General features: G+C 40.0%; 1 protein-coding gene across 3 annotated transcripts; it reads left to right on the top strand.

The window, feature by feature from the left end:
• On the top strand, nucleotides 1–22801 carry crtc1b (CREB regulated transcription coactivator 1b). Of its 3 annotated transcripts, none has more exons than XM_080882308.1 (14): nucleotides 1–248; nucleotides 1905–2021; nucleotides 2598–2725; nucleotides 3839–3898; nucleotides 4130–4224; nucleotides 4717–4802; nucleotides 4884–4927; nucleotides 10395–10618; nucleotides 11210–11361; nucleotides 12455–12691; nucleotides 13855–13941; nucleotides 15697–15783; nucleotides 15867–16041; nucleotides 16628–22801. In XM_080882308.1, the coding sequence occupies exons 1-14, from the start codon at nucleotides 123–125 to the stop codon at nucleotides 16837–16839; spliced, it is 1830 nt and encodes a 609-aa protein (XP_080738434.1). In that variant the 5' UTR covers nucleotides 1–122; the 3' UTR covers nucleotides 16840–22801. The 3 variants fall into 3 exon arrangements, with proteins under 3 accessions (XP_080738434.1, XP_080738436.1, XP_080738435.1); XM_080882309.1 differs by having other exon boundaries at nucleotides 3–248; nucleotides 4732–4802; XM_080882310.1 differs by lacking the exon at nucleotides 13855–13941 and having other exon boundaries at nucleotides 2–248.
• Nucleotides 22802–22982: the final 181 nt, after the last annotated feature.

The following is a 22982-nucleotide window of genomic DNA, read 5'->3' as shown; positions in this document are numbered from 1 at the left end:
TCTGGCAATAACTGAAGCAAAAAAGAAAAACATCAACAGACACGTTGACTGTGCGTGATGACGACCGGGAGAGCCCGGAGTGGTGCGCAGCGTAACATTCCATTGAGAAGAAGAGGGGAAAGATGGCGTCCTCTAACAATCCTCGCAAATTTAGCGAAAAAATCGCTTTGCATAATCAGAAGCAGGCGGAAGAGACCGCCGCGTTTGAAGAAGTGATGAAAGACCTGAACATCACCAGAGCTGCGCGGGTAAGACCCCCACAGAGGGGCTGTTTACCTCTCGTTGCATCGCTGTTTGGCAGCTAACGAACACTGCGGAGATGTATCGGAAAGGTTGGGATGCTATGTAAGCTAAAGTTCATATTAGCGTCCTTTGCTGCATCAGTGCAATGCTGCGGAGCGACGTTTCCCCCGCGCCTGTTAAAACAAGCCAGCATTATTTGACTTCCAGCAGCACTAACCAGCTTAGCCTCGCCTGCTGGAGCTGTGGATAATGTGCACCTGTTCTCCCCTGCCTGTGGCTGCTGACATTTCGTTAGCTAATAGACAAATCGTCTGGCATGGTAGTGACCGCATTAGAGCACGTTAGGAAAAGTTAGCTGCGATTTAGAAACGGAATGGGAAGCAATGTTGGTTGACAGAGAAATTAGCCAAATAGATGTTAACCAGCTGTGTGTGTGTGTTTCTTATTTATTAAGGGGAAAGAGGGTAACCCCCACATTACCCGTAACATTATTTTCATAGCATACACTTACGGAGAGCAAAGTCAGCTCTGACTAAATGATCCACATGTCTCGTTTTACTCGCTCTATCTTTAGCAAAGTGTGAATGGCAGCTTTCTCACTACAATGAAAGCACTGGTTGCCTCAACCACTACAAGTGGAGCAGATGTTTTCATTAGGCTGCTGTTTATTATGCCAATTCAATTGGCTCTAACTGAAGCTGCAAGTCCACTGCTGATGAATAAAATGTGGGTTTTTTTTCTAACGCTGAGACATGATGTTCGTTTTACTGTCTGTCTTTTTTTGTTGTTGTTGTCATTTTACAGAAGTGAATATAACTGTGGATGAAAAGCTCTGGTTTAGATATAGCAGATGATAATCATGTAAAAAAAAAAAAAAAACAGTAAAATGGAGCTGAAATGGGATTTTTTTTTTAAAGTTTTAAAATAACTTCCAGAATGACTTGTCATCATTGTTGGCGATTTCTCGCAATTTTTGATGATGAACTAATTGTTTCAGGGCTGTTCGTCTCAAAACATATAAACCATATTGTTGCCAGGAAACGTTGGGGCTAATTGTTGGTCTAGTTGCTGGAAATGATGCCCACTTACCACGCTGCGTCAGTGTAAACCTGAGCTGTACTGTTATTTACTGCAAAGGGGGAGGGGTGGGGGGAATTGAATTTACTACTCAGTTTTATGGTCTCTGCCTGATTTCTTTGTGTTGCCATCCAAACATCCATCCATGGCATCAGTTCTGATCATTTATCCTCACGCATTTCATTTCATATTCGAGGCCTTCCATCACAGTGTTGTTTTTGTTTTTTAATAACATATATGGGTTTTGTTTTGACTACTGTTGTGTGGTTAATGTAGTAGCCAGGTGTGTTACATGGAAAGTGTGACTGTAATTACACCAGCTGTCAGTCAGGTGTCATTCACATCAGCTGATGTGATTTTTCTTTTCTTTTTATTTGCTATTAAAATATGTTCTCTGCCTCCTGATTATTCGTGGTACCGCCACATCTGCCTGGCTCATCACGTTTCATCTGTCAGTTAATGAATTCATCAGTCTTTCATATCCCACACTGTGGTCTGGCATGCACCATTTTTTTTTAGCATCTCTTTTTTGTGTATTGGATCAGTCATTCACTCATGCTTTCATGCAATTTTACTTTGCACAGTTGCAGTTACAGAAGACCCAGTATTTGCAACTAGGGCAGAATCGTGGACAGTACTATGGAGGCTCACTGCCCAATGTCAATCAGATTGGAAATGGCAACATTGACCTGCCTTTTCAGGTGAGCCCCTGGCCTCTCTCGGCTGGTAAATCAATGGTTTGTTGTAGACCAGTGTGCCCTTCTCAGCTGTTGGTGATACTATTGGACATACAAAGGTTGCAGGTGTCTGTGGTGTTGGTGAAAGAACCCAGAAAATTCCTCTAAAGCCATTAAAGAAAGTCTGCAGGCTTATTTATGGCTGTGCTGACAGTAAAGTGTTTAGACATTACCTCGTCGTCAAAGCTGCATAAAGCATCAGGTTTTATCAGGGTCCAAGAGTGAAGGAGAAGACGTGCACTACAGCTGTTTTTTTTTGTTGTTTTTTTTTTGTTTTGTTTGGGGTTTTTTCACCCTGATGCGTAATTTGGTTCCTAAATTTTAAATAGACCATTGCTTGTCATGGCTTTCCATTTTTAATACATTTGCCAACTCAAGCATCAGTATGGGGGGCCCATGGCTTGACTCATTTTGAAACAAACACATGTGCACCATTTATCCTCAGACATTATCCTAAGACACAGTTTTATAGTGTAAGCAATTTTTGTTTTTGTTTTCTTTGTGGGCGGGGCCTCATTCACCTGATGTGTCCACCTCCAGAACTCAGTGCTGGATACCAGTCGGACAACCAGGCACCACGGGCTGGTGGACCGTGTTTACCGTGACCGGAACCGCATCACTTCGCCTCACCGCCGGCCGCTAACAGTCGACAAACATGGACGCCAGATATCCTTTCGTTTCAAACGCACTGTGATGAGGAATGTGCTATTGTTTTGGTCTGATTTTTAAGTCAAAATTCTGATTTGTGTCTGGAGACAAGCTACTTCAGCGTAGCAGACTGCTTTAAATTTAAGCTTTTGGCTGTTTAATTGATCAGTTTTCATGTATTTGTGTGATACGTTTTATATATATATATATATATATATATATATATATATATATATATATATATATATATAGTTAGAATAATGAATGACTGAAATTCTGAAACAATAGCCTTTTGTTCTAATGACAGTTTTCATTGCTGACACTATCAGGACTATTTTAAAGTCTTTTAGCTTGTCGTCATGTTATTCCTAAACATTTAGCCAGTGCCATTGATGATAAACAGAAACAAAACAGATAGACATCAGCCACTGATGTTGGGAAATGTCCTCTTACTTGTCCTCTTAAAATGCCAATATGCAGCCTTGAGATAGGGGCTAAACTTTGTGGGATGAATAGTTTTGAATGTAAGTAAGGCCTCAGTTGCACAGGCCTAGAGACTGTTTTGAGATCCCCTAGCAACTTCTTTGTTGCTAGGGAAAGATGTGTATTTCCCAACTAGTTGGGCGTTGGTTCCTGGAGGTTGCAATGACCAGATAAAATGGATGGGAAAGAGGGCCCCACACCAGAAACCTCCAGGAGCAGTGGTTGCCTGTAGTTTGCCTGGAAAGTGGTTAAGTAGGGGTTAAGGTTATTTAGTCATCTGTGTTTTTATATTGTCATATGGACCAGAGATTGCTACCAGACTGGTTAACAATGATTGCTGTTTAAGGAACGCAATTACTATTCATCATATGAGATGTGTTAAGATATCATCTGTCAGTAATGGTGCTGAGTGGATTTTAAGAGAGTGAGTGTTTGTTATGCTGCATGTACTGACAGCCTGATATTGAACTATGTAACACGATGCGTTGTAGACAGTTGACAAGACCATCAATATATTCGTCTATTAGATAACAAGATATCAAAGTAAATGTATCAAAGTAAAGCTTGTGTGTGGTTATTTATTATTTAGCAGGTCTTTTGGGCTGATTAGGGTAAGAAAACAAATTTATTTCCCTTGACTAAATTCACATTGACAGCTGTCCTTACAGCTCAGTTTACCTCTCCCCACCGCCAGACACTAGCTGGAGAAGGTAAGGCACCTCCTTTTGTCCATTTGCCAAAATAAGAACTAGGACACACAGCGCTCTTCCAAAGATTAAATGACATGACTATGTGCAGCCTAGTTGATGCACAACTTCTAAAGTAAACCAGAAGGTCTAGAACAGATTTCTGATAGATTTGATGCTGCAGAGCTTGAATTCTGCCAGTATTCATGAGCTGGCATTGGTTTTGCTTGAATTTCATCTGTCTCTCACGTACAGGACAAATTCAGACTCTGCCTTACACCAGAGCGCCATGAATCCAAAGCCCCAGGAGGTCTTTGCCGGGGGATCACAGGAGCTGCAGCCTAAACGAGGTAGAGGAAGATCCCGTTACAAGGACACAGAGCTGCTTTTATTTATTAATGTAGAATGTACTAATGCAGACAGGAAGCCTCAAAAGACATAAAGGGGCTGGTGTCACACAGTAGTAGTTCTTGGTGAAATATTTATAAAGTAAATGGATCTCTAGCAAAGTTTCTGCATTCTGGTTCAGCCCTCGGCTGGATGTGGAGGAGTAGCATCTCTGAATGAGGCTGATTCAGGAGGATCTAGAGAGGAAAATCAATAATTAACTGATTATGCATTGATTATGTCTTTTTATGTGTGAAGCTCTGATAAAGCGAAGCCAAGATTAGCTGGCATCCTTTCAGTCTGTCTGATGGTCACCTTCTATTTTTACACTCTAGAATCTGGTGCACAGCACTAAATTCTGCATGACTGGCTCCGATATTGATGACTCATTTTTTTTGGTTTGTTATGTATTTTTGTCATGGCAAGCAACTGTGTCTTGCTGTTTCACTAATTAGTACTGCTGCTAACAGTGCCTGGAACGGAGAACTCGGAGACAAGTGCAGACAACGATGTGCAGAAACAGTTGTGGGATGACGAGAAGGTACCAATGGGACAAGGAAGGGCTGCAGAGTGTACACCAGTGACGCAAGACTTGTGTCTCATGATTGCATTTTCTTCTCAGGATGATTCATCAAAGCCCAACACGTGTGATGTCCCAGGAATCAAGTGAGTGGTTTATGTTGTTTGTTTTATTATTCTTCAAAGAGCAATGCCACTCAAGTATTGTGCATGAAGCAATATGTGGACATTAGTTGTCTGCCATATTGGACGTGATACAGCTAGGTTGCTAGGGAGAAATGTGCGTTCCCCAATTGGTTGGCGGTCATTCCTGGAAGTTGTTGGCTCTCACTGGGTGAAAGAGTTGCAAATGATTTGTGCTCCTAGTGATTTCTTTGGAGTTTGAATTTCTGTGACCTAAGAATTGACAAGAAAACTTTGGCACATGTTTTTTTCCTTTAGTTGGAAGAATAACCATCAACCAGATATAATCCTTTAAATCTCAATCTTAATAAGTAGCCAGGTTTTATTACTGGTGTGTTTTGTAGCGCTCTGGACTAAGTAAACAACAGCTCAGTATTAATCTGCTACCGGTACTCTTTTTTTTTTCTATAACTGCTTTTTTCTTTTTCATTTGGATGGTTGACTGAAGTTTTTTGTGCATTCCCCATGTGTCAGGTAACTGAGGAAATCCTCCAGCATCTGTGAGGAAAATCATAGATGTTGCTAGTATCGCCTTTCAGGATTATTTTGCTGGTGCGCTTCCTCCCCCCCCCCCCAGTAAATCAGATCAGGTATGGCTGGGGGAAAGTCCTGTAGTGATAGGCAATCAGGTGCTATTTTTCTACGAGCACTATAAAGTACAAACATAAAATGCTTCATAATGACATTTAAAGCAAAAATCCTTTTTCGTGTTAACGTTGGATATTAGAAAAATGGCACTGAAAGAATTGGAAATAAATGGGAGAATTTTGCAAGACCAAACATGGATGGACCACAAAAAAAAAAAAGAAAATGGGGGCAAAGTCAGCAATTTCTAACCATTTTATTATCTGATTTCTCTGGTGAGAAAGTCCATGTACTTTCCCATGTCCCAGTTCAAAGTTAATTTAGATGATCTGTCAAAATAACAGCAAAAGCAGGACTTGCTTCTTGAAATGCTTCGGAGTGGGTTAGGAACTCCCGACAAACCGCCTTAATATGTTCAATCCAATTTAATGCAAAGACGTGAGACCTGTTTAATGGAATCAGGTTCAGCTTTATTGACCAAGTACAAGGAATTAACCTTGGGCTTTTTCTTTGCTCTCAGTGTCCATAATAAAGTTGATAACATGACAGATACATCAGCCACAGTCATATTTATTGTGCAAAGTGGCGGAGTGCAAAGATGCTGAATAAATAAAAAGGCTGGTTAACATACAGAATTACACAAAATAGAGCAAAACTTAAGTGATTATTGTCATTTATTGGTTAGGAAGTTAACATATTCTCCCTTAAATCAGGTTAGGTACAGTTATTTTCACAATAGATGGTCATCACAATAAATCTTAATATGTGTGATTGAATCAATTTCCTCTGATTGGTAAACATTTTATTTGTTGACCTTTGCCACAAAGAAAGTCACAATCTTGTGAAAGCATACAGTAAAATGGATCATTTACATGTGTTCAAAAGACAGTTTAGATCCCCTTTTATTTATCATCCCTCCCCTTATTGAAACTTCCCTACTTTGATAGGATATGAAAAATACACAGACAAATGCATGGTTAAAAAAGCTAGTTGTAACAACATAGTTACAACTGTAACTATGTTATTGAAGCACAGCAGCTACGACGGCCATTGTGACAGAAGTCAGGCTGATTTTGTTAATGGCTGCTTTGCTGTTTGTTGTGCTCTGCGTTGTGATAGCTGAAGCTTGGGTTGGGGTGGTTGCACTTTGGGTTGGGGTGGTTGCACTTTGGGTTGGGGTGGTTGCACTTTGGGTTGGGGTGGTTGCACTTTGGGTTGGGGTGGTTGAAGTTGCTGCATTCACTTCTGGTATCTGTGAAATGGCTGACATTGAAATTGATGGATTAACTTCAGACTCATTTCTACAAATTCTTCGACTGCTTATAATATAATTTGTTGTTATTTGCTAACACTTACCGACAAGCAGAAGCAGAATGAAACAGATCTTGAGAATCATTGTGGAAAAGTCCTTGAACCTTCAAAAATAAAATGATTGATTATTGTTTAATTTTAAATTCACATTTGTTTCCCAAAAATTTGGAAATAGCATTAAATATAATCTATAATGACATAGTTTAAATAAATAAAGTATAGTATAACAATAGCTCAACAAAGTAAATCAAGTATGAAAAGTGAAATAAATACAATAAAAACTCACTTCATAAAAATCTAAACCAAATACATTCAGTTATTGTCTTATTAGTGTAATTTTCTAAATGACAGAAGTGTCTTTTTTCTATATGTTTCTAATTCATAATGCAATAACATCATCTTTAATTTAGAACAGCATAAACGTTTGTTTTTTTTTAATTACTGCAGTCATTATACAGCTCTTTCTATAATAATGTAACTTTTAAATAAAAACAAATCACTTCCATAGTTTTGCTTTAAAGCAAAACACAATTTTTTTTTTTCTTTTTTCAGGAAAAACCACATTGGCTTGACAGAAAAGATGGTCATGAACTAATTTGTCATATTTTATTTTCCATATTGTAACAAAGTAAAGTCTTCAGTAAATCTTTCCCTGACTCTAAAGTTTAGTCAGATATTCTAGATTTGAAAACTTACAGTTTAATCGTTCTGAGTTGTCTTCAGTCGTGCCGATGCTCACCAACTCCAGCTGTTTGTTGTTTAATCTCTGACGGTCTGCAGCTTTTATACTTGCACAATGTCGATACGATGACATCAGGTGCTGAACAGAGACACAACTTGTAAAACTGGTTGACCATCTTTTCTTGCCAGTATCAACAACATGATGTGATGTATATGTGATTTTTATATCTATCTATATAACTATATATCTATATCTATGTCTGTAGATATCTATATTTATATAGATATATATAGGTAGCTACCAATCTATATCTATCTTTTTGTTTGTTTTTCAGCACGGCATTTAAGTAAACAGTTAATACGTGGATGGTTTATTTAAGCTACTGGGGGGTTTTATGTGATTAAACGTACTGGTGAAGCTTGGATGTGTTTTTGTTTTTTGTTTCTTTTTGGGGGGTTGCAGGCATATGTTGATGTATCTTTAGATATGCAAATGTATACATAAGAGACAGGAATGAAAAAATAGCATAATATAACATATGGCATAAAATAGAAGAGCCAACTGGCGGTCCATCTGCATCTAAAGGACAAAGGTCACTCCTTTGAGGATGCCAATGTTCACATTGTTCACATGGTTTGAAAGACGAGTAAAAGAAGCCATCTATGTCCACTGTGAATGACCATCTTTGAATAGAGGTGGTGGCTTACGACACCAACTATCTGCCATCTATAAACCAGTTTTGAGATCCTTCCCAGATGCCTTAATGCCCACTCACATCCTGGGCCTTCTGACCTCTGGAAATCACATGATAGGGGGAAGTTTCACAATGAGTTCACCCGAAACCTTGGCTGATAGTGACCTACACCCGTTTTCACACCTTGGCTCGTGTGATTAGGTAGAGCAAAAACAGTCAACATTCAGTTTTTTGTATGAACACGTTTATTCTTAAACACAGCCCGAGCTCTAATACGGAAGCTTTCTTATAATTTCTTTAAGTGGTCTTCAGGAATAGTCCTTGAAGCTTCTTCAAGGACTTTCTAAGAAGCTCTTCTTTGAGTGTTTGCCGCCTTTTGTTTTCGTGACAGGCTGCTAGTTAACAAAGCACCTAAAGAGATAAAGTTTAAAACTGGTTCCCAGAAAGTTGATTCTGTTCATCTGGACGTAGTGTTCTCAGTGGAAGAAAGATTTCGTCAGTCATCCAAGTGACTTCTTCAGTCTCCGCTACCTGCAGGTTTCCCCAACCTTATAAACATTACCTTTGCACAATGACTGAAACTAGCCCACTGCAGCTGTGATGTCAGTTTCACGGTCATTAAAATGTTTCTCCCACTGAAAACGCTACGTCCAGATGAACAGAATCTTCTGAAATTTCTTGGGATTTACTTACCTGGATGATTGAGCATGCATCAAGATATTTTAAAACTGCTTCTTTGCTAAAAAACCTTGACTGGGGTGCCCTTTTTTATTTGAATGATTCAAAGGTCATTGTCTGAAGATGGTCAGGTTCAAGGACTGGACTGAAAATGAGTGAAAAAGCAGCAAATGTCCAAATAAGAACTTTGCAGAACTATTGCTCAAGAACACTTTCAACAAATTCAAAGAAAATCTGGCTCCTTGGAAGCAAAGTAGAACAAATTTAAGACTTTGCACAGTATTGTAATATTTTCTGTTATAGGCTCACAAATCACAAATTATGTTTTGACAGCTGTACATAAAAAGAAACACGAAATGTGCTGTCAGTTCTCAGAGACGTCACGAAAGAATTTGCATCTTTTTTGCTTCTAAATTCAAATAATATCCACGTTTAAAGGTTATACAAGAAAATAAACAAAAAAACTAAATGCACGCTCATTTGGTTAGTCAAAAATGAAGCAAACTATTATGAAACCCTGTCACTCCTGCTGTGCACTTCTGTGTAACTCGTGTTAAGCCTCCATGTTACAAGTTTACAATTATGTGCTAGAAAAAAACTGGAAAAATTGCTAAAAGCAACTTTTCGGTGGGACACAATACCCATTAGGTAATTAATCTAGAAGAAACGTTATTACAAGATCATTATGTTGTGATGTAACAGGAGTGGCTTACACATACTCGTTCCCAGGAGACACAAATCCCTTGGTGGTTGCACCAGAAACAATATCTGGCATCAAAATCTGCCAGATGAGCTTCCTTTGTGACCAAAAAATCAGCCAAAAGAGCCTTTTTTAGATTTCCTATTATTAGTAATAGATTATCATTCCTGCTTTCTCTCTAAACGAAGTCTGCTTGTGTTTGCTGTATTTGGTTCAAACTGACCAAAGCAAAGCATGAAACAGGTCTTGCAATGATTTCTCCTTGCTAGAAACTGAAAACATTTTCAAGAAAGTGAACTTACGAGACACAGAATACACACTGAGAAAAGATTGTCAGCTGATGGAAAATTCTAGCACGGCTGGGAATTATTTATCTGTGGGCATCACTGAGTGAAAGCACAACAGGCTTCAGTTTAGCCGAGCTTGTTGGTAGAGCGCTTTATGCTAAGGACAACTAAAAATACAAAAAGAAAAAATAATAATAATATTAACAAGAACAATACATAAAAATATATATTTAAAAACAGAAAAATTGCATAAGAAGCACAATCTGAGTATTATAATTCAAATTATACAGAAAAATGAAAATCGACTGTCATACTGTGGCACCCACCCACTGTAGGTGGGTTATAAGAAGTATTTAAAATAGCATTTAAAGCAAACATGCTACCCACTGTCACCTAGCTGTTGTTGCCTTTTATTAAAAATGCTCATATGCTTGGTCACAGTCTTGTTTCGCACAAGCTGTTCTTATGTCTGATAGAAAATGTGCTCTTTTCAGCATATTCCCCTCGCCAGACCAGGAGTTGAACCCATCCGTGCTCCCAGCCGCACATAACACCGGCGGTTCGCTGCCCGATCTGACTAACATTCAGTTCCCCCCACCGCTTTCTACCCCGCTGGACCCCGAGGACACCGTGGCCTTCCCCTCCCTCAGCACAGCCAACAGCACGGGCAGCCTCACCACCAACCTCACCCACCTGGGTATAAGCGCCGCCAGCCACGGTAATAATCAACATTTTGTGTTCATAAAAGGGGTAAAACGGGTAAATTTAACAAAGCGTCGGTATTGTACCGACCAGTGTTGTAGCACAGAAATTTAGCTTTAAGTGGAATGTGTTTGTTTACAAAGGAGAACCACTAAACACTTATGCAACTTTCCAAAGAAAACATAAAAACATGCCGGTAGTTTTCATACAAATGACAACAAAACAGCAGGATTTAATTTGATGCTCCACAAGTGTTGAGTCTAGCTCTGCAGACGGCACGCAGTGTGGCCAACAGGATCTAGTTCAGCATCAGTTTGTAACAGTCTCTTATGTTGTAACACCTAATGTGTAAAATACCAAATGTAGGGGCTTGTGCTTTATCACATTTATGCACTTTTACAGACTTTTACTTTGACTTAGACTCACTCTTCTGCACTCAGTATCAGTCCCTACCGTGCAGGCATTTAAAGTTGGTGGTTTTTGCTGTTTTACTTTTTCTGATGTTTCTTATTTACACCAGTTGGTGCATTAAAGCTAAGTTGGAGACAAAAAACAGGTACGTGTACATCCATAGTTTCTTTTCTTCTTTTTTTTTTTGACTTCCCAGGGATCCCCACTTCCTCTCAGCCCACCATGACCGTGACTGCACAGCGCCGGCAGCCACCGGTGGTGCCGCTTACCCTAACCTCTGACCTCCATCTCCAACAATCTCCTCAGCAGCTCTCACCCACCCTTTCCTCACCAGTTAGCATTACACAGGTAAGGATTAATTAAAATTAGTTTCATTCTCTTTCAGGAACAATGTATTTGTATATCCAAGGTATTTGGACCAAAAATGGATGAAGTCAGAAATTTAAAAATAGTTATTGCACTTGCATCCCGATGTATTGAATTTGAAACAAATAAGTGTCATCACTTACTGCAAAAAGAGGTCACATTATATTAACCCTTAAGGATTTTTCACATTAGTCTATGGTGCCGTTTCAAGTCTTTTTCCATTAATGATTAATTATATTTTGTAGGTTTTGTGCACAGAATAAATTACAGAATAAAATACTGCATTTTAGGATATGCTACATTATGGTCAAACTCTCATTGGTTCAGTATTTGTTTATGTCCAGATAGTCATCAGTAGAAAGGAAGAGTGTGGCTTTACAAAGTCAGGCATGAGAGAGCAACAGAGTCGGTATTGTAGGGAGGCCGTGGTGGATGAGCGTGACACATTTACATATTTATCAGCTTAGTTGATCTTTCTTTTTTTTCCAGTATTCATTTGCAGTCTGGTTAAGTTAAAGAAACACTACATGGCTATGTTGATTTTAGCAAACTTTTACTTTGAAGGAGACTTTTCACAGTTCCAGTTGAGTCTTTGCAGTCAAGTCGGCAAATTGCAGGCATGTGCCGAAGACCAAAGCAATCGCAAGGAGGTTGTTGGTGCAGCACTGCACCAACAACAAATTATCTTTGCAAATTATCTTTGCAGATAATTTCACCTGGTACTTTCAACTGGTTCGAGAATACATACGTTTCCTTATCAGCTAGAGGTTGCCAGGGGGGTCGCTAGGCCCTAAGTGACTGAAATCATCTGCAGTAATGTGTTCCTATGTGTAAATAGCACTGTTGGATGCTGAGAACAGGCTCTTAATGATATCTGTGTCTTTGTCCTTATGCTTTTAGTACAGATCCATAAATTGTAGTGCTTTTGAAACGTCAAGCTGTATACTAATGAGTATTCAACACATACTAGGTGGTTAAAGATAAGATAAAACATTTAAACACCACACCCCTACCCTCCAGTTCATGCAGCAGAAATCACTGCTACTTGGACTAATTTATCCCCATCGTTCTGCAGGTCATGCCAACAGAGTCATTGACCCTGGAACAGCAGCTTTCTCAGTACCCTCTGTTCAACCAGCTGACAGCTCAGGCTCAGGCTCAGCTGATCAGTGACCTCCAGAAGCAGCAGGCCCTGCCACAAGGCATCCAGCTCATTACCTTGCCAACTCTGGCCTCCGCTGGTACAGCGTCTGCCACTGCCAGCAGTCCCTCACCAGACAGCCAGACCACTGGCAGCATGAGCATCAGCTCGGTAAGATGCAGTTTAACAAGAACGTGGAAGCATAGATAAAAATCTGATGACATGATTGAGATAATTTTGCTTATTTTTAAGCTGCTGTTAATTTTACCACTTTGATGATGCTACCCTAAATACATCGCAGTAAATATCTGCACATCCTTTCTATGCTAATTTATTTCTAATTATATAGATTAACTTAGCTAAGAAGCATAAACACATATTACTCTTTGCTACACGATGTCACTGTAAAGTTGTTTGATGTTAACATCTTTGTAAATGATGGTTTATGAAAAAAGAAATATGCATTTGGCCGTTCTTTAAAACACAAGTGTTTGAGGTATAATCAGAATGTTTAGGCTTTACCCTAACTGAACATTACCCAGTCTCTTCAAGAACATCCTGGATCACTTTAAGCCCAGCTGGTATTTTATTTAGTTGGTTTACCTGGAACTCTTTTTCCGCCTCCCTTTCATTTGTAAATGGTTGGACTAGATGGACTGCACTAGACTAGGTGTTTTGTTTTTCACTGTTGAGTGCTCAAAGCACAGACTTTGAGCTTTGTGCCTGAACAGTGCATCAAACTTGTGTTTCTTTAACTTGGTTTTTTAAGGAGTCAAATTTAACAGGAGGAAGTGATCCCAAACATCCCGGACTTCACTATAGTCTATTCTAGCTTATACCACATTTGCACATGCAAATGTACATTTCCATGCGGGCTCCCACACATATTCCACAGTGGCGACTTTTGAATTTTTCCTTGGAAAATGTGGCTTTAGGTGTAAACAGTTGAAAACATGTATTTTGTGGAAACCTACCTAGTACCTAGTTCTCTTCAACACCGATAATCATCCACAAACAAAACATCCACACATTTGAGCTTGAAATAGAAGTTGATGAAAAGGTCAGAACAACATTTCCAGAGACCGGTGTAAAAATTGCAGCATTGCTGAAAGTGATCCAGAGATGCACTCAGATATGATTTTAAATTCTTAATAGATCAAAGTTTAATCAGCTAAGGTCTTTGATTTCCATGGACTAGCTTCCTGAGCTTTTTAGTCCTACCTCATATGTTTTGAGCAGACCCTAAGTTGATGCCTTCTCACATGTCATCGTTTTTAGACTTGTGTATGACAGGCATGAAGCTTAGTGCTAGCTAACCCTCTTCCCTCCAACAGTACCGCAATCAGACTGGCTCACCAGCCACTCAGTCTCCAACCTCCCCAGTCTCCAATCAAGGCTTCTCCCCTGGAGGCTCACCTCAAGTAAGGGCCCACCCACCGAGCTACCTGCTGTTTGGGGAAGGGCTTTGCTCCTGGGGGAAAGCTAATTGTAGAGAGTTAGGCTGCTTTTCATTCACTGTATACACACTTAATCACTCATGCTGTCAACAGCTGCATAGCTCATTTCTTCATCAGCACTGCCATCGTTCACAGCGTGCATGGCAACATATTGATAGCCTATTGATGGAGGCTCTGACACTTTGTAGCCTTAAAATATTCATCTTGTATCCTCAACCATTACAGTTTCTCACATGTAATTCACCCAAACTATATTCTCTGTGTCAGATATATTCTGAGGAAAGTCTTGGTTTGTTTGTTTTTTCATGGGTGGGGGACATGCCAGGCTGGAGCATGTAGGTGGCAAGATACGTACGTGCAGGAAAAAATACCTGCTTTGTTGTCACATAGTCAGGTCATCATCATGCAAACTTTATGCTAGGGAGATAACCTTGTTGGCCTAGCCTAGGGGTAGGCAACTCCAGGCCTCGAGTGCCGGTTTTAGATGTATCCTTGATCCAACACAGCTGATCCAAATTGCTAAATGACCTCCTCAACATGTCTTGAAGTTCTCCAGAGGCCTGGTAATGAACTAATCATTTGATTCAGGTGTGCTGACCCAGGGTGAGATCTAAAACCTGCAGGACACCGGCACTCGAGGCCTGGAGTTGCCTACCCCTGGCCTAGCCGTTCCATCCCAGTGATTTGGACATTTACACTGTAACACAGTGTAAATGTAGTTTTTTTTTAAAAGGCAGTTTAATTACAGTTAGTTTCCAGAACATGCATCCTTGTTTCATCTCTATTGTTTTTTCTTATTATTTGAAACCGTGGAAGGGGATCTTATGTTGTTTGCCTCTGTTTTGGACTTTATATAAAGACAAAGACTAGATGTAAAGCTCACAGGGGCTAACAGAGGCTAACATCAGGTAACAGAGGCTAACAGTAGCTAAATGAGGCAAAAACGGCATTGCTACTAACAGTTCAGCATATTCTCAACAGCTCACTTACTATGTGGAGACAGTAATTCATGGATGCCACTTGTAGTATCAGTAGCATTTTATTCACTACCCCTGCTAACTACATATGTGTTCAGTTCGGCTTTATTTATATAGTGCCAAATTACACCAACGAACGCCTCAAGGCACTTTCTGCTGTAAGGTAAATCCTAGGTAGGTGTGTATATTCAATGAGCCCAGACAACTTTCCAAATATACCAGAATATAATAAATATTATTTAAAAAAATAAATAACTTTACCTTTTTTGCACTGGAGTCCCTACAGTGGAGGTGAGTTGAGTGTTGCCACGGTAGTATGATGACAACAACCCATCTGAATTAGTTTTTGTCTTGATCTGGGCTGTCGTGGTCCTATCTACGAGGATGGGACAAACTGAAGCACCCTGGTTGTTTGTCATTTATAATAAAACTGTAAAGTGTGCTTTCAATTTTAATAATAAACTAATCATTAAAGAGTGGCGCTATTGCATCTTCTGTTAGCCTCCTCTTTTTGTGTTTAACCATGACAGTCGTGGTCACGAGGTCCATTTGCTTTGCTCGCTGCTCACTCTGACAGCTGTGACTTTGTGTGCTGCTTGTGTTTTTTGTTACTCCATCGCTGAAAGTGTCTGCTTGTGAACTCAAATATTTTCTCTTTCTGTAAAGATTTGTGTTATTATTGTAGCCACTGCAATGGTGTATTTCTCATATATATTTTTGGGGGTTGTTTGTGTTCCTCCAGCACATCCCCGTGGTGGGCAGCATATTCGGCGACTCCTTTTATGATCAACAGCTGGCATCGAGGCAGACCAACGCTCTCTCTCATCAGGTGACACGTAACGTTAAGTAAAAGGTTTTCTTTAGATTCTCTCTGACTTCAATGTGTGTAACGCGTACAATTGTGCTTTTTAGCTCGAGCAGTTCAACATGATCGAAAACCCCATCAGCTCCACCAGCCTTTACAACCATTGCTCCACCCTCAACTACACGCAGGCAGCCATGATGGGGCTCACTGGGAGCAGCCTACCCGACTCTCAGCAGCTCGGCTACAGCAGCCACGGCAACATCCCCAACATCATCCTAACAGGTAGCCACAGCATCTGTGTGTGTTTGCCCTTTGATACATTAAAGGTTCTTTGCATAAATGCCAAGCATCCGTCAAAACATCGGTGATGAGCAAGAAACGAGGCCCCCCTGTGCTGGTGTGTTGCACATGACTGAGATTTCAGTCAATATACGCTCTATCTGGGCTAAGGTAAAGAAGTCTAAAGGCAACTGAGCCGAAACTAACAGCAGAATTCTCCAGAGACCATACGAGGGAACAACTTCTTTTAGACACTTCCACATTTTACTAAATTGCCAAGGTTTCTTGTTTTATACACTTCTATCATCCAGTCTAATAAACAACACCAAATAAGAGTCGATAGCAGAATAAACCGTACGTCTGTGCAGAGTTGGTGTACTATCATCAAAGTAAACCTTCCAGTGACTTGAACGTTTGTCTTTGGGTTTTAAAGGTACTTTGCAATCCACTTGTGCAGTAGTTCTAAAATAGGATCTCTGTGGTAGGGAAACATGTAGAAATACTTGTCCCAATTTCGCTTGAATCAGTAAAAACTCTAACCCGATTCTTGCCAGGCGTGCACGTTGTTCTCAGCACTTGTATTTCTCAGTCACAGGTGAGTCTCCGCCAAGCCTGTCCAAAGAGCTGACCAACTCTCTTGCGGGAGTTGGCGACGTCAGCTTCGACGCAGATTCTCAATTCCCTCTGGACGAGCTGAAGATCGACCCGCTCACCCTGGACGGACTGCACATGCTCAACGACCCCGACATGGTGCTTGCCGACCCCGCCACCGAGGACACGTTTAGAATGGACAGGCTGTGACGTGAAGAAAAAGAAAACTCGTTAATGGAGAGAACCAAAGGGCAGGATGATCCCTCTTCCTCGTTGCATGGCCGTCCAGCTGTCCGACTTTGCCCTTTGAAACAATGCGGCACCAAAAGACAACAGGGGGGAAAAAAGACATCCAGCGGCTCGCCGGGGGGAATGCCTCGCTGTCGTTTTGAATGAGATTGGTCGCTCAGTGCTTTTGCTAGCCTACTGTGTTTACAGTGTACCATTACATGCCACATATATTCCAAAAACGCACATTTGGCGGTTTTCTTTTCATATCCACTTTATTATTTATTTTGTTGATATTTGCTTGTAGCAGGAAGCTGCTAGGACATTGGGCGAAACTGCACCCGATATAAGCGGCCGTGTTTTTAAGAAAAAAGAGAGCGAGAAAAAAGAAACCGAAAAAAACATGGTCGCTTTGCTAATACCGTGCAATGAAATAGAACGGTTTTCCCATCATGCTATAACGGCTTTCTATTTCACACTCAAAGCTTTATTTTTGACAACCAAATGTTATTTTCATTGTGTACTTGTGTGTTTTTATGCTTCATCTATTTATATGTTCTATTTATTTATTTGGTTAAAGATTTTATATTCCATTTCATAATTTCAATTTGATGCCAAAATGTTTTCTGTAGGCATCGTGTAATATTGCACTGATGTAATTTGTGTCTATTTATTGATTACTAACATATTTATAAATGTGTTTATTAAGCTATTTTTGGTTTATCGAGGAGTGCAAAACCTCCCCATAGTTGCCCTTCGGTGTTCAGTGTGCCATTTTCTGATGTAAGACCGTTAACCATGCTGCAGCCCAACAGTCCAATCCAGATACGACAGTTTTTTTTAGCACCGCTCCAAAAAATGCTGCGTGCTCCGGAAATGCGTTGGCTTAAAGCCACACACGTGATCTTTAACTGAGAAAAATCATCAGGAAGAAAAACAGAAGCATCTAAATTTATTTTCTCCCGATGAAAAGCCAGAATACATACATATATACACGTTCAGGCCGACCCTCTTCTCAGTGAAGGAAGGTGTCTGTTTTTAAACCAGAGATCACTGAAATCTTTTAAAGTCGTCACTGTGAAATCACCTGATTTTGCCTTACGGGAGTATTCTACTGTTCTACTTAAGTGTCTAACGTGACAGCGTATTTTCGTAACTTACTGTAACGTTTTCTCGTATTTGAGAGAAACTTTTGGTCAGTGATGTTTGTGGTTATGTTGTGTAAGGTTTGACAAATCAATGTACTGTATTTTGTAGCGGTACACTTTATAGCCAAATTGTTGGATGTTTTCTAAAGCGGGGCAAAAACGAGAAAAAAAAAAGTCAAAGGCGTGTTTGAAGTGTTCGAGATGGAGCGCAATTGTGGGGAGGCTTTTTGCTCCTTTACAGGGAAGCTCTAACAAAAACGCAGCTGACTCGACGCGTGGGTATTTCTTACTGAACTACTTGGTTTTCATAAGCTCCACGCTTCTAGTTTATGAGAGGATGGGATAAAGTAGACAAAGTAGAATATGGCTATATAAATCTATTTATATGCTAAGTATTGTGTGCAATCTGAACACTACACAAATCGGCGGTGTAGCAGAGTCACATCGTTTGAATACGCAGACAGACTTTAAGGGGTCAGTCAGCCCGCCTAAATCTTTTGTCAGAGTTTCCCTGAGAGTCACGTGCAGTCTGTGGGATCATGTTTGTTATATTGTAACGTTTGTGTACAGATGTGCTAATATTTTTACTCACAGCGCTGATGGGAAGAGTTCCCAAATCCCCCTTGCTGAAAAAAGAGAAAAAGGAATCACGTTTGGTTTACCTCTACAGCTGGACGGTTCGTCTCAGTTGAAGTGTTTTCTTGTCTGCTGTAAACCTCCATCAACGGTTTTTGTTTGCCTTCAACGGGCCTGTGATTCCTATGCAAAATGAGACAAATAAGATGCTTGAAGGAAAAAATCCACCTCTGGTGTTTTATTAGCTAACAGAGTTTGCACGTTAAGCTGGATTTATTCTTTTTGCAGGCGAGCAAGCAGTGTGACTCTTGTATTACAGATGGTAGACTTTGGAGATGTCAATTTTATTTTAAAGAGAAACATTATTGCAGATTAAAATGGAACCTAAAATGTCAAACATGGTAAATGTCGTGCAGGCCGTATAATATTTTAAGACTTTAAGGGCTTTGTAGTTTATGTCAGAATTAAAAATCACCTCACTTAAAAACTGGAATTGGGCGGCATCTCTTTTAAAGACTAAACATCGTGGCTCTACGCTAGAAAACTGACACTATTGGGAGTGTGCGCGTGTAGGATGTTGTAGTGTGTCGTGGTGGTGCTAATGACAATCAACAAGTGGAATACAAATTCATTTCGATACCAGAGAAGCATAAATCCAGCTTACTTTTGAAGTTTTGGCCTCAAAAACTGTAAATTGTGATTTATTTAATTACCTGAATCTCCCTCTTCGTCCTGTGCGACTGTTGAACATGGTGCAACATTGCTGCTCTAGAAAGACACCCTTTGCCCCTGACCCTAAATGAACCCGTGTCACACGAAGAAAAATGCGACACACACTAATTCTGCTTCGTGTAAAGCAGCTAACGTTGGATTTTTCCTTCAAGCCTCCGAAACAAACGTGTAGAAAACACACTCTACGGATTACATTTCCAAAGGTTTGTGTACCTAAAAGATATTAAGCGTCACGTGCACTGTCGTGCTGCCAATAACGCCAGTGATTTGAGCTTTCCTGCCATCTCCTTCGTCCTGCTGAAGTCATTGATTCACTGACCTTGTACATATGCTATAGCTGAAACAAAATGCATGACTTACCTGACAGTCAAAACCTCTAAATGAAGGCCTTCTATAGCTCTGCAGGTTTGATTTGTGTAACGTAACACTACCACAAAGTCTAAAGGGATGCATGTAAGGGTTTCTCCTGTTCAGTGACTCTGTTACCTCCATCTCTGTACAATGCTACTTGATGAATGATAAAAGAATGTATTTTAAGTGGCAGTGTCCTAGTTTTAACCCTTTGCCAAATGAACCCGACGATGTTTGGTGCGTTTGGTCTGTCAGAGAAGGCGACCAGGCTTCCATTTCTCTCTGCACTCTTTCATTTGCCCCTTTTCTCCTTTTAAGGAATCAGACTGTTGCTTGTTCCACGCTTTCTCCTACTACTGTAGCATCTCTCTGCGTACGAGTGTAAAGCGGTCCCTTCTTGTATAGAAAGACCTTGCGGTCGTTCCGGCCCTCTCCTTGGCTTTGTTGATGCGGGATCCGTCCCGTGGAAGTTGCAGATTGGCACGTGCGCTGATCGTTTGCATATGTGAACTTGACTCTTCTGACGCTTCTGTGTTACGCAGTCAGCCGCATGACATGATAGACACGTCGAGCAGATTATTATAACATGTTATGTGCAGGACTTTGATCTCGCTATGCTGAAGTGGAGTGCTTTTCAAGACACCGGATATGATAGTTTTTGTTGTTGTTGCCTATCATGTCACGTTCTGGACTGGGTAAAAAGCAACTGTGTGTGTTGGGTTTTTATTTTTATTTTCTTGGTTTCTTTCTTCGTTTTGTTTTTTTGTGTATGTGTGTGCAACGTTTAGTCCACTGGTTGCTTCGCACTTTATTTGTGATTTCCTGGCTTTTGAGCAGAGACTGTTCTGCCTGACGTGAATGCTGACTGTTTCACACCAGATGTATACTCCGGAAATATTTTCATGTCAAAGAAAAGATGAATTCTCTATTTTCCTTTGTAAACTATATTTTGGCTTGTCTTGTTTTTTAATCTGTGAAGATCTTAGGGGATGCAAAACTAGAAAGGGCTTACTCCAGTGCAGCTTGTGTGCTTGTGTTGGAAAGGATAGGCATTCCGAATGTGTTTCTTTGTTGGTCACACCACACACACACACACACACACACACACACTGATTCAAACACTAATTAGCTACATATGTCACAGTCACACTAGAGTAAACAGTGGTTTGAAAGTGGTATGCAAGCACTCAGAGTGCGTTGCCATCTTCACAGGAACTTACTGCTGTTAAGATGGCTTCAGGCTGGTATGACTTTGCGATTGAATAGGGTCAAAGGGACTATTACATGCAGTCTGTTGGTGATAATGAGACTTGGCTACATATAAAACTTCACATTGGGCATTTAGAGTCCAGTGAGAACCTCAGCGATATGAACAGAATACAAACAGTTTGCAACCAGCTGAGTCGAGCCCACTGTGGCAACTCACAGATGAGTTGTGCTCATCGCCGCAGACCGACTAAGATTGATTGCACCGTGGTGGCAGTTTTGGCTGCATTTGAAAATTAGAGACCAATTGCCCCCCACAAGGCGATCTGTGCAGAGGTGGTGCGCGGTCAGCCTCGGGTGCAACTAATTATGGTTGGTCTCCGACAGAAAATAAATAAGTCAATGCATTCATGGGGCAACCACCAATTTTCCTTTTCTAGGCGCAAGGAGGTTCCATCCTGTTTTTACTCTACTGTGACTGAGCCATTAAATACATATGCTGCCAGTAACAGTTCTGCAACACAGTCTGACTTTACTCTAGTAGCTAAAACTCGAAACTACTGGTTTGTCATATTTTTTCCTGTCTAAAATATCCACCCACAAGCCTAACAGTTAAAACAAGAACATGTACTAGAGAGGAGCTCGTGCTGAACTCACACTACTTAGAAACTGCTGATGAGGTGTGTTAACGCCTTCTTTGTGGTTTTATCTAAAAGTAATTAGAACTCTGGTAATAGACTTGACTTCATGCAAGGCAGCTAACACTTTAGTTTAAAATTAGTAAAAGAGACTAAAAATGTCAGGTTTGTTGATCAGATTTGAAGTAATTTCACAAAATAGGCCGATCCTGAGACGACATGGTGAAATGCAGAGAGCTGGGGGTCCATTTATTTCAAATATAAGATGCACAGGTCATCTGAAAATGTCTTTTTATGTCTGATACACTGTTTAGTTTTGAGACTTTTGCTTATTTTAGTCTGAGACGTCACTTACTTGAGGTACTTCTCGGCACAGCCCGTTCCCTTTTTTTGCCATAAAAAGGCACAAACTGCATTTTTGTCACAAACTGAAAAAAGTTTGATGAGTGATGCTCAAACAGGAGCGTGCGATTAAAGGTGTGCCCTCAGTCCCAGAATACAAGGAAAGAGTTGCTGCTTGTTCCCAGAGACTTTAGGTTTGACTCAAATGTCCCTTTAATAATATGGGGTTTTATAAATGACTCTACAGTTAATTAAAATGTGTAAACAAAAATAAATAAAACAGAGTTTAAGTTCCACTTAAAGCTTCTAGTGAGAATAGCATTATATCACTGTTGTCCTGTAAGTCGTAGTAACAGAACTGTAGTTATTTATTTGTTGCCATGTGATTCTCTTTACGTGACCATTTGTTTATAAGAAAAAAAAAAGTCAAATTAAATTGAATGTGGAAGACAGATTTTTCTCTGCACATAGTCTTGATTTGCAGAATATGCCGATTAAAAAGAAACTGTCCAGTGTCGCATCACAGCGTGTTGCTGTGGACATGCATGATGTTTCAACCCTGTTGTATATTGTCTTTGCTATTGTTTCTATTTTGTAATCTGTATTTCCAAATGCAAATTTAAAAGATTATTTTGGATATGTGCATGCTTGTGACTTGTTCAGAATGTTAATTTCCACTAAAAGCTGTTGAGTTTGAAAACAAACAGTCAAGTCTGTTACTTAAAATCACGTTCGGCTTGTTCCTGTTTAATAACATATAATACCTATAAAGCCAATTTTAAATTGAATGATCATCAACGTAATTTTACTAAAGTAAATGTAATTTACCTTTCTCTGTTATAGACTGTGCTATAAAACTTCTCGGTCTGAGAAGTCGAGCTGATTCTTAAGTGCTTTAAACTTGCATTATTTCTAGCCAATTTGTATAGAAGTCTATAAGAAACATGACCTTACTGCTCACTCGATTTATGCCCACAGTAAACAGTTTACTCATAAATGTATTGTTTCAGCTGCTAGCTTCAGGTTCTCTTTAATACAATTTAATTTTTATTTTGTAAATTATTTACCCATTTAGAGTAAAATTGAGAGAAAAGCATAGCCTGCTTTGGGGAGTGACTACATTGTCATATAC

The sequence above is a fragment of the Rhamphochromis sp. 'chilingali' genome, assembly GCF_963969265.1.
Source record: "Rhamphochromis sp. 'chilingali' genome assembly, chromosome: 5".
Classification (NCBI taxonomy): Eukaryota; Metazoa; Chordata; class Actinopteri; order Cichliformes; family Cichlidae; genus Rhamphochromis; species Rhamphochromis sp. 'chilingali'.
The sequence above is the reverse complement of the archived record's forward strand: the minus strand, read 5'-3'. Positions and strand labels throughout refer to the sequence as shown.

Excerpts from the sequence above, each read along its gene's own strand:
- crtc1b (XM_080882308.1), top strand. The coding sequence starts at position 123 with ATGGCGTCCTCTAACAATCCTCGCAAATTTAGCGAAAAAATCGCTTTG. Across the intron at positions 4,803-4,883 it reads AGTTGTGGGATGACGAGAAG|GATGATTCATCAAAGCCCAA; the intron begins GTACCAATGGGA and ends TTTTCTTCTCAG. Across the intron at positions 10,619-11,209 it reads TATAAGCGCCGCCAGCCACG|GGATCCCCACTTCCTCTCAG; the intron begins GTAATAATCAAC and ends TTGACTTCCCAG.